General features: G+C 31.3%; 1 protein-coding gene across 3 annotated transcripts; it reads left to right on the top strand.

The window, feature by feature from the left end:
* Positions 1-64: 64 nt before the first annotated feature.
* On the top strand, positions 65-13,358 carry TP53INP (Tumor protein p53 inducible nuclear protein). 3 transcript variants are annotated; one of them, XM_089232919.1, is made up of 4 exons: positions 65-313; positions 6,914-7,037; positions 7,598-8,107; positions 9,452-13,358. In XM_089232919.1, exons 2-4 carry the CDS (start codon positions 6,923-6,925, stop codon positions 9,634-9,636), a joined length of 810 nt encoding a protein of 269 aa, XP_089089045.1. In that variant the 5' UTR covers positions 65-313; positions 6,914-6,922; the 3' UTR covers positions 9,637-13,358. The 3 variants fall into 3 exon arrangements, with proteins under 3 accessions (XP_089089045.1, XP_089089054.1, XP_089089063.1); XM_089232928.1 differs by lacking the exon at positions 65-313 and adding an exon at positions 327-555; XM_089232937.1 differs by lacking the exon at positions 65-313 and adding an exon at positions 4,748-4,898.
* The last annotated feature ends 1,031 nt before the right edge of the window (positions 13,359-14,389 follow it).

The following is a 14,389-nucleotide window of genomic DNA, read 5'->3' as shown; positions in this document are numbered from 1 at the left end:
CACCAGCATGACTCGGTACGTGATTGGTCAGGCTGTCCAGCCAACCAAGCACCCCCGTCACATAAACAACAATGGCGTCACCCAGCTGATTGCGAGCTGGAAAAGGTCCCAGATCTGACGTTTCAGCCCCCCATATAATTAATATTTATTTTTCTTTCTCTCTCTCTCTCTCGATATAACTTTTATTTCAAATAACCGATTAAGATCGGAATTAATTTTAAAATAAGTTAATTAATTTTAACGAAATGAAGCAGCTTTTGTCGTCGTCGAACACACCCTTGGAAAGCTTCCTCCTCCTCCTCTTCTTTCACTGGTAAGTTTTTTTTCCCCCTCCCGTTGACATTAAAATAAGATATTTTGTTGTTTACATCATGTCGTAACATGTTTATGCACTTTAGTGCATGGCACCTGTAGATGTGAGTCACAGATCGATGGCTGATTGTTTCCATTATAATGCGTACTAGGTTTTACTCGCGAAAAATAATGTGAGAGAGAAAAAAGCTCATATGAAAGTGCATTATATATAGCAAGATCTACTGTCTAAAAAAAAAAGAGGTAGCTATCACATAATATAATACGCACAAGCTATATATATCGCGCAACTCTCGCTAAAATATGCATCTAAAATGTGCCGTTATTGGCTTTTCTATTGTAATCTTTATAAATGTTTTGTAATATTGATAGCTTTGCAATAACTTAATAATTAAACATTATTATACTCATTGGCGTATCCTGCCCATGTGCCAGAGCCCCCTCCACATTTGCTACCATTTCCGTAAATTGTATCCAACATCTTTGTTGGTATAAATTTATTTTATAGAGTTTAAACATTTTTTTTTAAAATTGATATATATATTTTTTAATTTTTCTGAAATGAAAGAGCTTTTGTTGTCGAAGAAAGTCCCTTGTAAAGGAAACTGATTTGTTCTGGGTATTATGCCGAGGTGAACTCTGAAAAAAAAGTAATCTGCTGGAGCTCGAACCCAGGCTTTCTTGCATACCAGGCAAGCATGATACCATTTACTCCACTTGAAACACGACCTTACATTTCTTATTTCACGTATGAGGTGCCGAAGTAGAGGCATCAGTAACCTCTCTTAACTTCAGCAAATGGCCCCAAGAGTGCGGTAGAGAGAGAGATAGGCGGATTTTTTTCTCAGCCCAAGATATCAAGGAAATATATTTTCTGGATATTATGCTGAAGTGAACTCGCACACTGTGGCTGCGCATGCCGCAGTGCATGAAATAAGGAAGGCAGGGTCATGTCTCCAGTGGTGTAGATAGTAACATGTTTGCCTGAGTTTGCCAACATATTTGCCAAGTCCCGGCAGAGACCAGATGACTTTTCTTTTGAGTTCACCTTGGCATAATTTCCAGAAAATATCTGTTTCCTTGATATTGGGGTGAGAAAAAAGCTATACATTTCCCACACCCTTACAAAGTTTCCCCTTCTTTCACTGGTAAACCAGGTGGTTTTCCTATTAGTTTTCTGTGCAATGTGAATCACCCAGCGCGACACTCCATTTATTCACCAATAGAAAAAGCAATATGACGGTTTTCCTACAAAGCACAGCATGCCTGACGCCAGCAATTTGCATTAGGCATGACTGGCCAACTACTTCTGGAGGAGTCAAATGTGCCGTGCATTTTGCTGATCTATCCTTTATTTCTGTTTTCTCATCGAAATCAACATGAATATGCAGACAACAGAACAGCTGATGCACCACACTAGGAAACACAAATGTGTTATGTAACAAAGTTGCACGTTTCATCAGATGCAAAATGGTCCTAATCAGTTCACGACACACAAAAAACCTACTCCTATGAAAACCCAGCTTTACGTTTTTCTTTTCTGCTCTGTTGACATTAAAATAAGTTTTTTGTTGTTTGTATCATGTCGAATAAACATGTTTATTCACTTCAATTCAGGGCACCTGTAGATGTGAGTTACAAATTGATCGCTGATTGTTTCTGTTATAATGAGTACTGGTTTTATTCGTGAGCAATGTTTTGAAGGGGGAAAAAACTCATTTTAAAATCTGGTATACAGTGAAACCTTTGTATAACAATACTGTCTGTAACGATATTTCCTTTGGTCCCAGCGGGTTTCATATATAATAGAAAATAACACAAATGTTAAAACTGTCTACAACAGTGACTTGCATATAACAGTATTTTTTCTAGGTCCCTTGAGTTTCTGTATAGACAGGTTTTACTGTATAGCAAGATCTATCAAGATAGCGATTACATAAAAAATATGAACAAGCTATATAGCAAAAATCAACAAATGCTAATGAAATTTGAGATATACCACATTTTAATGTATAAAAAAAACCCTCGTGTATACGGAACCCCCTAATTTTTTGAGTTTAAAATTTGGAGAAAAAAAGTTAAAAGGGTACTGAGTTTTGGAAAATTTTAAAAAGAGCAATTATTTTGATTTCTGAATGCGCAAAATATCCAAGTTTTATATATTATGGCCTCTGAAATTCACTAATGAACTTAGACTTAGAACTATGTTAAAATAAGCATTTATGGTGCAAAAATTTGAAAAAAGGCGTTTTTATCAAAAAGTTTGAAAATAGGCAAAAAGAGGCATTTATGGCATTTTGCCTGAACTTCCGGGCTCTTTTGAAAAAATATCATTGCAGAGGGTTTCTCAGCATTATATCAAGTATCATCGTAGAAAGGTTTCACTGTACCCGCAGTGCATTTATGAAAAAAAAAATTAAGAGTCTGATGTGTATGTGTTACAGTAAATGCAATAAATCATTGACTATCAATAATTTTTAGTTATGCACAATCACCAATCATCTCAATAAGTTTGATAAATTTTCCAGTGATTATGCATAATTCCCAAATGAAATTGATAGTATGATAAATATGCATAAATATCACTTAAATTCAACCACTTATCAGTTTCTCCCATACCTACATGACGTGGTGCACTACACATGTATTCTCATGTCAGTGCAAATAAAAAATTAAGTGCTATAATCAGGGTTGGCAGGTTTTTGACACATGGCAGTCTTTGACGGTTTAAATCACATCAAAAATCCTTTGTCAAAAACCTCAAATATTATTTTTCAATATAAAAATTCTCATTGGGAATGCAATCATTAATTGCATGTAATGTTTAAAGTAACTATGTTATACAAAGAATAAATATTTAATATGATTCTAAAATAATTTTCTACTCTCTACAGAATTATTTTGGACAAAAATATATATGGTTTTTTCCTTATAAAATATACAATTTGAATAAAGCATAGCACTGAAGGGAAAGCTATGGAATGATTTGGCATTCTTTGATTCAAGATGATTCTTGACCTTCCAAAATTTCTTCAGCTGTTTATATATGCGTGCATTGATATAAACCATCTGCTGTACTCTTTTTGCAACAGATAAGTGTTTGAAAAAGTTTATTGCATTATATATGTAATGTTATTATTATAGTAATTATAATTCTGAATGTAAAACCCTTTAATCTACATAAAAGTAAGTTTTTTTTATTTAGCATATCTATCAAGTTAAAAAAATTATTTGACAATGAGTTTTTACTGTTTTAATACCGATTTATAGTTTCTGAAGTCTAAACGTATTTCTGTGATGCCCCTATCATATATATTATCAATAAGCAGCTCTATTTCACTTTAGCAAATTGAACATAGGTAATTAGCTTAGATAAAATGAACCACAAAACTAAATTTTATATATTCTAGACTCATGTTGAAAGATTCGAAATTGCAAATTAGAATTAATATTTTGTTTTAATTATTGTAATAAATTAATGTTTAAAAATAAAACATTGTAATATGCAAAAAAGTAAATTTTCCATCATGTTATATACCTATTGTGTTCAAAACATTATCAAAAAGCATTCATTTAGGTTTTTGATGATTTTCAACAGTTTTTGATGTTTAAACCCATTTTTGACGCTTTGTCATGTCAAAAACCCAACCCCGGCTATAATGATAAAAACTTATAAATTATTATCATTCTTGTAATACCTTCACATTTATCAATATTTTTACACATGAACAACATCCCTGATAGAATCTATCATTCCAAGCTGGTTTGAGCAAAATGGCAGGTAAATTTAAGTAATTCATTAACAATTTGTCATATTTACCAATACCAGCTGAAGAAAAAGCAATGATTGGTAAACGTAATAAAATTTGTGAAATTTATTAAACTTACCAAAATGGTCAGTGATTATGCATAATAACTGGCAGTTATGCATAATACTCAGATTCATCACATTAACTGTAACATTATGTGCATTTATATGTTATAACATTTACAAAATTGCCATTTTTCTATTCACTGCTCCTGTGATTCAAATGTGCTTCTACAATTCAATTCAAACAATTGTGCAAAAGTGATTTTCACTTGATTGTTTATGATATCTCAATGAAAATAATTATATATCTTTCAGGTGCCATAAATTCATTCCTCATTATAGCGATTTTTATATATCTGTGACTAAATAAAGCCCAAAAATGTGCAGTGTTTATTTTTTTTTTAGATACATTCACTCTTGTAAGAGTAGCCTGTTGCTAATTCTGTTATTGATTTTTAAATCAATGTGGTGATTGGTTGCTAAGGAAAGGGTAATGACATTTGTATGGAGCTGAAATACTAGTACTATAGAATCTCTCTTTTCCAGTCTGCCTGGGACTGAGCTACACAACTGTAATAAGGGGTTAAGGTCATTTCTGTCCACTGCTTCACTGTAAAAGTGAATGTTCTGATGGTAGGCCTAATGTTTTTTGTTTGCCCTGCTTCCCTAAAATTTGCCACCCTTATTTCTGCCTTACCTCACAGTTCTAGTCTTGGTGAGCCATTCTAGAAGAAATCTAATTCATGAAAGAAGATTGAACCCTGTGCAAAATTAAGTATGTATGCATGTATAATCAGTCTGTTTTGAACTTCATGTAGAGCAGGGCTTGAAAAATCCAAAAGAATTTAGGCACCAAGCATTTTTTTTCACTGAAAAAAAAAAATTGTCCAAAATCAGTTTCCCCCACCTCCTCAAGGTTTGATTACTTTTTTCCTGATGACCTGTTAATAGGCACACTGGCATGAATTCTGAAAAATCTGTGTTGCCCTCAAAAGTTCCAATTTAATCACACATGAAATCTCCTTTTGTACACCAATTCTATTTCTATTTTTTTATTCTGTGGAAGCCTTGTGCTTCTTAAGCCCTGGTGTGGAAATATTGCATCATTCAAGTACTATGAAAGAAAATTTAGGCTAAAAATTGTAATTTATAGTTAAATTACAGCTAATTTTAATTAAAAATCAAAAGATTAGAAAGAGAACCAGTATAAAAAGTTTTTTTTGTGCCCGAGTGGCATGGTGGTAAGATGCTCATCTACCATTGTGAAGGTTATTGTCAGAGTCCCGGGTTCGAACCCAAGGGAGGATATGGATAAGATATTTTCCCTAACGAACTCGAGGCGACCACCGATAGACAGTGCCTTCACTTCCAACCCATCTCACTAATAGCAGTAAATTGCAATATAGCGATATGGCCAGAGTTAGTGTTTGGTGAAGTAGTATAAAAGGTTTTGACCATGACATTAGGATATGTCACATTCAAGTTACTTCAGATATAAGGGGAGAATGTATATATGCTCTTACGTACAGTCGAACCCTGATATAATGAACTGATATAAACCCTGATTCAGTAAATTCCTCAATTAACAATTTTTTTTTAATTTTGGCAAAAACAAAGGTCAACCCTCGATTTAATGAATAAACCCCATTGGATTAAAAAAAAATAATTTTTTTTTATCCATTCTACATTTTTTCCCCTTATTTCTTGTCACCCAAAACATCAATCCATGGATTTGACTTTCCAGGATTTTAACTTCAGTTCTTTAGAGACAACCAAACAAAAGTGGGCAGCATGAGTAAAAGAGGAAAAGAACAGATTACTGCTACCCACTTTTTTTTGAGTAAAGGAGGGAAACAGTCATTTAGAGCAGCGGTTCTCAACCGGGGCTCCGTGTGCACTTCCCAGGGGCTTCGAGGCCACTCGAGAATAATAACATCATTAAATTTGATAAACGAACAAAAAAAAAAGAGGCCTAAAGGGTACTGCCAAATAAATAATATACTAAAAAGGGCTCCTCAAGTTAAGCAGGGCTCCGGCAGAGAAATTATTCACTGAAAAGGGCTCTGTAAGTCAGAAAAGGTTGAGAACCGCTGATTTAGAGTATGTGTGGGAAAGTTTGTGGTCAATTGGTGCACACCAATGCCATAAAAAATTATGTTGTCCACTTGTTTAGAATCAGTAAAGAAATAAAATTGCTTTAAAAGTTTGTGCTCTGTCTTGATTAGCAAAGAATGGCTGGTCATCTGAAGAACATGTTTTTCGATTAGCAAAAAAAATTACAGTTTCAACAGAATTTGATAAAAGCATCATACGTACCAAACAAACTTCTATCAAGTAATTTTTCATACATCCCGATTCTATTCTTGAGTTTATATATACATTTTTTTCCACTGGTGTCAAAAATGAATTGCAACAGCAACACATTTCAGGTGTGTTTATGCTCCTGATAAATTTGTACCCGATTTAACGATTTCTTCGATTTAACAAATAAAATTGAGTTTCTTTCAATTCATTAAATCAGGGTTTGACTGTATATCAAAGAAAAAATGTGAATTTTCTACTGTTATTTACTGTATTTATGCATAGCAGCAACTGCCCTACACATCCCACTGTCCCTGACCTCTTCACTAGTGCCAGAAATTTTATTCTTTCTAAGAATAGTGATGCCTTCTGTTTCATAATTTTATGTCTAAGAGATATTTTTCATGACTGTATTTCTGTTACTGTATTTTTTCCCCAAGGATGTTCACAATTATCAATTTGCTTATTTCAAAATCTTTATCTCTATAGATTCTTGCAATGTTTTCCAATATCATTTCCTATTTTACAAGCCCAAATAATGACCGTCCAATTACTTCCCTTGATACAAAGAAGAAAGATTCCATTGGTGACTGGGTTTTTATTGATAGTTCAGGTATGTTTAATATCATTAATTTGCTCGAGCTCAGGTAATGACTTCAATAATTTATTGTGTATGCAGTGATATCTTGGCTAACAAACACAAATTTGTTACAACAAAAACTTGGCTACAAATTTTTTGGCTAACATATTTTTTTAAATAGTTCTACCTTGACTAACCAATACAGATTCGGCTAAAATCTAAAATCTATTACTTGTTTTCAATTATGTTGAATAAAGTTCTTAATTATGGGTATCATGTACAGACATCAATTAATCTTATTACAAAATACTACAATTTGACATTACTTACCATGACCACTATACTAAACATAGTTTGCAAAACCAAGGATTTCTTTGGTAAATCTGATCATCAAGTCTGGTTTACCAGACAATGAGTATTTTTCTTCAGTGATGTTTGCATCTATTTATTGAAAAAATTTTATTATTTTGAAATTGGCTTCTTGCAGAATGTTTCATACAAATCACTTTAAGTTTTTTTTAAGGACAAAAACTTTTTTTGACAATTTATGTGGCTATATCTTTCAATGACTATTTTTTCCTCATTTTTTGTAGGGCATGAAATGTCAAAGGAAGCAGTGGTGGAGCTTGGAGAACATGAGGAAACTACAGAGGATAGTGACAGTGACAGCGATTTGAAACCTGTTGTTTCCATTTTTGACATGAATAGTTTGGAAAGCAGCAGTGCTTTTGTTGATACATTATCTTTCACAAATCCAGAGGATGCTTGGTGCATGACACCCCCACCATGTTTCACTTTGAATTGTCCTACTAAATTAGAGATATCGCCTCTAGAAAACTTGCTGATTGAACATCCTAGCATGAGCGTTTATAGTTTGCTGCCATGCAATGTTCCAGCAACATTCAATCCAGTCAAGTCAAAGAGCATGGAAACATCTGCTCTAATTGACGAAGAAGTGCAGACGGAAGATAGTGTATCTGAATCGAAATCCCAATCACTGCCTCTTGATTCTGAAAAGCAAAGTGATGAGAATGTATTGCGTGGCAATATGCTATGGAAAAATGCTGTCATATCTACCTTTGACAAAACAAAGAAAAAGAAATGTAATTATAAATTCCTCTCTTATTCCTTATACATTGAATCATCCTTTTTTTTAATTAATGATTAATTATTGAACCTTTAAGCACAATTGTAAGATTCATACTGCATTTTGGTCAGGGCTTGACAAAAAAAAGAAATTTAGATGGCAGTCAAATTTCTTGAGAGCCAAGAAAGATTTTAATCAAAATGAAATCATCTCTTGCATTTCTGATGTGGTCAGTGGTTGGGCGCTGATCTAAAGCTGTGAGTTTAGAGGGAGCGATTTATTTTGCAGGTTCATAGGATCACTCTGTTTTTTACAGAATACAAATTTTTCCCATATTATCCAGCTTTTGGAAGGGACAATAAACCCCATTGCACCCCACCCTGGATCCGCACTTGCCAGTGGTTTGAAGTTGGAAGCAGAAAAATTTCATGCAGTTTGATTCTTATCTGTCAGAGACATTTACAAATACAAATACAACGCCACAACAGGCAAAATGAAAATTTATAATTTTTTTTTTTTTTAAAATTTCACTTCTTGGTCTTCAAAAGGTTTAATAAATATTTTAGTATAATTTTTTTTGTCTAAAAGGGAAGAAAAGTATCTGAAGCAGTGAGCAATGGAAAACATTTATATTTCAAACCCACAATAACATAATATCAATAAAATAACCAATAGTTGAGATTATTCCATTTGTGTCAGTCCCTAAAAATGAAAATTTTCTTACCAACACAGCGATAAATTGCCAAAACATAATAATTTTCTATCTTTGAATATCACAATGAATATTACATGTAAAATTGTGAATTTTTTGCAAATGACTTTTCAAAGCAGGTTCCATATTTCACTAATTCCAAGTTTTAGAACACTGGGAATGTATAGAACGTTTATGTTTTATGTATATGATTCCCTCAGAAAAATTACATTTTAAGAAACCACATTTGCTATTTAAAAACTTTTTGCAATTGGAAAATACTTTTAAAGTCAGTAGTTGCAGACATAGTCCTGTGGACAAACAATTTAAATCACTCTGGTTTATGGTAATATTTTTTATCAATAATTTAATGCATGAAATAACTTAATCATATAATACAAATTGTATTATAGATTGTTTAGTTGTATTTTTATAAAACATTTTCTTCAGACGCATAGATAAAAATTAGATTCATTATTTTTTTTAATGTTTTTAATTCTTTTCCTGACTCCTGTCTATAATTTTCTGCATCAGCTCATTAGTTTTAGAAATAAACTTTCTTTATGCTATATTTATGTAAAACATTAAAAGAATAAAATCACCTATTTATGAAAACATTTTTTTAATATTAGTATTTCACTTGTGATATTTGCATTGTTCATCATGTAGATTCTGTGGAATTGATCGGAAAATTCAAGTCAACTGAGATAACAAGTTTCAGTAAAGATCGCTACAAGTTGAGACCGTCTTTCATTCGAAGACAGAATCTGTATACGCTTTCTCAGTGTAGCTTGGGTTCAAGAAATAGATTTGTCGTTAAACCTTTTGGTGAAAAATGCAGGCGCAGTCTTTAATCAGACAATCAGGCAATGTGTTTGTCATATAATATCAATATTACTATTATTGGATAATGATTTCACTATGTATATACATGTATGCTGTGCACTTTTACAGTATGGGAATCAAAATGCAATATTATCGAATATAATCGATAGGCTGGATGGACACAATTTGTCTCTTAAACATTCCAGTTCTTTCTCTTTTTTTCAATCAAAAATTTAAAATCGCTGGTTTTTTTTTGTTTTTTCATTTACATGTCTCAGTATTTTGATGTCATTATGCTTTTGATTCAATTCTCTTTGGGTTTGAATCTTATACTGATTTTGACCATATTACAAATATTGTTTACCTTGCAATGATGGTTTCAATTTTTTTTCTATCAGCTTTAAAAAAAGTGTCATAATCGCAAATCATGGGTTTTTTTATATAGTAGAAATTATCATTTACAAAAGGAAAGCAATTTTCACACATTAAAATTATTTTTAAATTCCCATAAGTTTTTTAAAATTTACACTATATTATCATGATATGTATGCTGCACTATAAATATTGATATATTCAAAATTTATAATTTTACTCATCTGTTTTAATTTCAATTGATTTAAATATCAATTGCTAAGAATTATTAAAATGCAAAACATTCAGCATTTATTTGCATTTTGAATATATTTTAGTTTCAAATAAATCACAGCATAAATATATTGACTAATTTGACTGAGGAGAAAGAATCTGACAAAGCTATGCAATTATAACTCAATCTTAATCTATTTTTCCTTGTTGAATATTATAATTCATGCTACATAGATTTTAAATATACATAGCATTAAAAAAATTATTAAATCTATTTTTATATATTTATTTGGAAAAAAAGAGAGAAAACCAGTAACTCTCTTATTTCTTAATCTGAAATTTATATTTTAAATATCTTTGTGTTTTTTGTCTTTTCTTTTAGAATTAAATGACATGACATATGTCACTCAAATGTGTTTTCAAAATAAAAACTTAAAAGAAATGTGTATTGCTATCATTAAGTAGATGAATGAAAAGGTATCAATTCGTATACACGTGTGCATTATGTAGCTTGATTTCAACAATTATTATAATTGTTGGATTAGATTGGAAAAAAACATTTTTGTTAAATTACAATGAAAATGATGAATCTGATTAACATATGTGGAAGATAAACATTGCTTCAGTTGTGATGCATTTGATGACTTCTACGAAGAAATTATATACACAGACTGCTTCACTTATCTAATACAGACTTCTTCATATGATCTCGACAATTATCTTGGTATAAGCTTTTTTTTAAATGTTTCAACCAGTGCCTGTCTTAGCGCATGGGCTCCCACTCCTCATGATAATATCTGGTTAAGATTTTTGAGATTAAGCATGTAAATTTGTATGCAGAGGAATTTTGAGGCGGGTAGAGGGCCTCAGAAAAATCATTTCACCCTGGGGGCCAATGATATCCTTAAGACAGCTTTGTTTCTCACCCATTCTCATATTTTAACACAAAAAAGGTTATAAGCATTAAAAAATTAATTTTATTCCTGAGCAAAAAGAAACACATTTTATGATAAATTGGCTTGTGGTTAACTTAAATGAAAAAAAATATATATATTAGTATTATCTTTACATAATAAAAACATTCATCATCTATACTTCTGAAATTTCTCATGGCTGTTCCTCATTATGGGCATTGTCAAATCTTGCATTTATTCTGCTCAATCTGCATTTCCATTTGATTCCAATACACTGTATTTACGTGTATGTGTGAGTTTGGTAAATATTATATATATAAGGGTGTGTTTGTCACGACTAAAATATATAACAATTATGTATATTAATTGTGGTTTTTGGCTATTTGTTAAATGAATATTTGTTTCACGATGGCATTATATTCGACCCTTTCACACTACTTTCACCATTTAAAAGAAAATATAATGTATCAGTATTTTCATTTTCAATGATCTGGGACTTCAATTTGAAAAAAATTTAGTGAGAAAAATTTGAGATCTAACTTTTTATATATTGTCATATTTTGAAGTAAGTTTCTTCACACACGCATAACTCTGAATTTTTTTTACAACTAACTTTCAACCACATATGTTGGATACATATTGCTTGTTTGTATTTTTCTAATGTAGTTTTTATAGCTATTATTTAGTATCTCTGATAACAAAATGTAATGGTATTTTATTGAAAAAAGCCTATTGTAAAAATCAGATCTGTCTGATTAAACTTGTTCTCTGTTGCAAGTGGGAGCCACTATAGATGATATTCATGAAAGATAGCTTTTCCAACGCACAAAATGATTGGAAGTTTTTCTTGAGTTCTAAAATCTAAGCAGTAACTGCTCGAGCATTTTCCAGTATTCCAAAGTATTTTTTTAAAAATTTGAATATGAACCGGTTTCAATATTTCAACTGTATTCTAGGCATACCACGTATACACTGCACAAAGATAAAAAATTAAAGTAACATTGAGGATATATATATATGTGAAAAATAGAGAAGTGGGAAAACTGGATATAGACAACCCCCAATGATTCACTTTCTCCAGCACTGTAGTCTCGCATAAGTGCCCTTATTCTAGGTGCGAATTCATCCCAATAAATGTGATAGCCTCACAAACCTTAACAAATTCTTGAAATCAGATGCATTAGATCTTGTTTGATATTAGTTTAGCCATGATGTAGTAATAGCCACTGGCAGTTAATAGTTTAAAACAGAAGTGAAAAGAGGAAAAAAGTGAGGGATAATTGATTTAATTATTTTCTCCGCTGAATTGGGTTCAGGTTGTTTAGTATTTTTTCTTTGATGATAATACAAGCCATACTCTGTTTATCCCATTAGCAGAATAGATTTATTTATTTGTATATTTCATTTCCTCTGAGTGATAAGGGTTTTCCCATTCATATTTGTTTTTGTCTTTTATTTTTATTTTATTTTTAAGAAACTGAATGAATCGACTTGTGATTTTCAAGTGCATGATACCTTATGTGTTTTTCAATTGCAAATATTGATTGAATGTGTAATATTTCTTTGGAAAAATGTGTTTTTGTTTCTGTGTGAGTAGTGTGTGCATGAATATTCAATTTGTAAGCTTTTCAAGCTTTGTAAGTGAGAAAATGAAACATTTATTCAACCATACATGAATAAAATCAAATACTTCTAGTTGATATTCTACTTTTTATACCATCATTATCCAAGCATTTGCAAACCATGACGAAAAAGGTTTTTTTTAGTACTAATTACTGTGTTTTTATTTAGATGCTTCTCTCAGTGCATTTTACAATACGAAAAATATCTTAACTATCTAACAGTAGATTATAATTTATTAGGAGAGTTGTTTCTAATCTGGGTATTTGTGCTATAGATTTGTTGTATGATTGTCACCTGTTGTCTCTGTATCTTATGAGTTCGCACAATTTTTTGTTCTCCGTATTTAAACTTGTTTTATAGTTTATCGTACTGTTGAAATTGTTTTGTTCACGCCATCCCTTTTTTAAATCATTTTTTTAAACGAACTGTAAATATATGAAAAAGTATATATATAGTTGTATAATATCTCTTAAGATCTCAGGATGAAACTGCATCATCAGTGCCTTCCTCAATAGTACTTTGTAATTGAGTTTGTGTGTCTGTTATGTGATCTGGTTCATGCACATACGTACATGCCAAGCTGTTTTATGTGTGAGGTATTGAATAATAATGAAGTCATTTTTATGAAATGTCTGATATCAGTGTGATTATTTATACTGTGAGGATTTGAATTTTCATAACTATTTCATACCAAGAAAAAAATTATACTACATTCGTCGCTTTATGCAATCAACTGGTTCCACAAAATAATCGCCTAAAATGAAATCACATATAGGGATGAGGGGTTGTCTTCAGAAAAATAAAAAATAAACGTAACTTTTTCGGCAGCAAAATACACACACTTTTTGGTTGAATGAATTTATTATTCAAACTTTTAAGTAAATCTCATAAATTTAAGATATATGAATGAATTTAATTAGTCTTTTTTACTTATCTTCAGCACTTCTAATTAACCAGTCATCTAGCCAATTAATTTTTCCTTTTTTTTAACAGTTTGAAGCTAATAAAATATATTTTGCTAACTAAAATTTTTTATGAATACGTGACTTCATCATGTTCTTAACTGTGTTTTTAAATATTCAACAACAAAAAATTACAATATTTGAAATAAGTAGTAATTAGTTTTCAAAAATTTAAATAATTAGATTAAAAATTGGAACAATGGCATATGCAGTCATAACCAGGTGACTGGTTAATTCCAGTGTGTGTGGACGTTTTCTTTCCTGAAGAACCTGGTATGGCCTGATAACTTTTTTCAACGAAACAGTCTAGATTCAGACAACAAGCAGCATTCTTTGTATGAAAACTTCAGTAGCAAAAGAATTGCCAGAGAATTATTAACATCCCTCACAAGTACAACAATTCTACTAGTTCCATTAGGATCTGTTTTTTTTTTTATTAACATTTTTACAGCACTGCCAATGTTATCAAAAGATGTTGATTAATGAGATCTGGTGAATTGGATTTGATTTAAGCATTTGCCTCATCTAATTTTGTCATTTTAAATATGTTATATCTTTAATTTGCCAGCCAATTTTCAGGATTAGCATCAAACACCGGTCTAAATTTCGCAGGTTGCGATCGATTAAATCAACTTTTCAAAATCGTGTTGTAGTTGAAATCATGTAAAGTAAGGTATACCTGTAATCAAAGAGTCAAA

This window comes from Pholcus phalangioides, unplaced genomic scaffold, assembly GCF_987345545.1.
Source record: "Pholcus phalangioides strain wild (caught in Gottingen) unplaced genomic scaffold, Ppha-v1.0 ptg000001l_1, whole genome shotgun sequence".
Taxonomy (NCBI): domain Eukaryota; kingdom Metazoa; phylum Arthropoda; class Arachnida; order Araneae; family Pholcidae; genus Pholcus; species Pholcus phalangioides.
The sequence above is the reverse complement of the archived record's forward strand: the minus strand, read 5'-3'. Positions and strand labels throughout refer to the sequence as shown.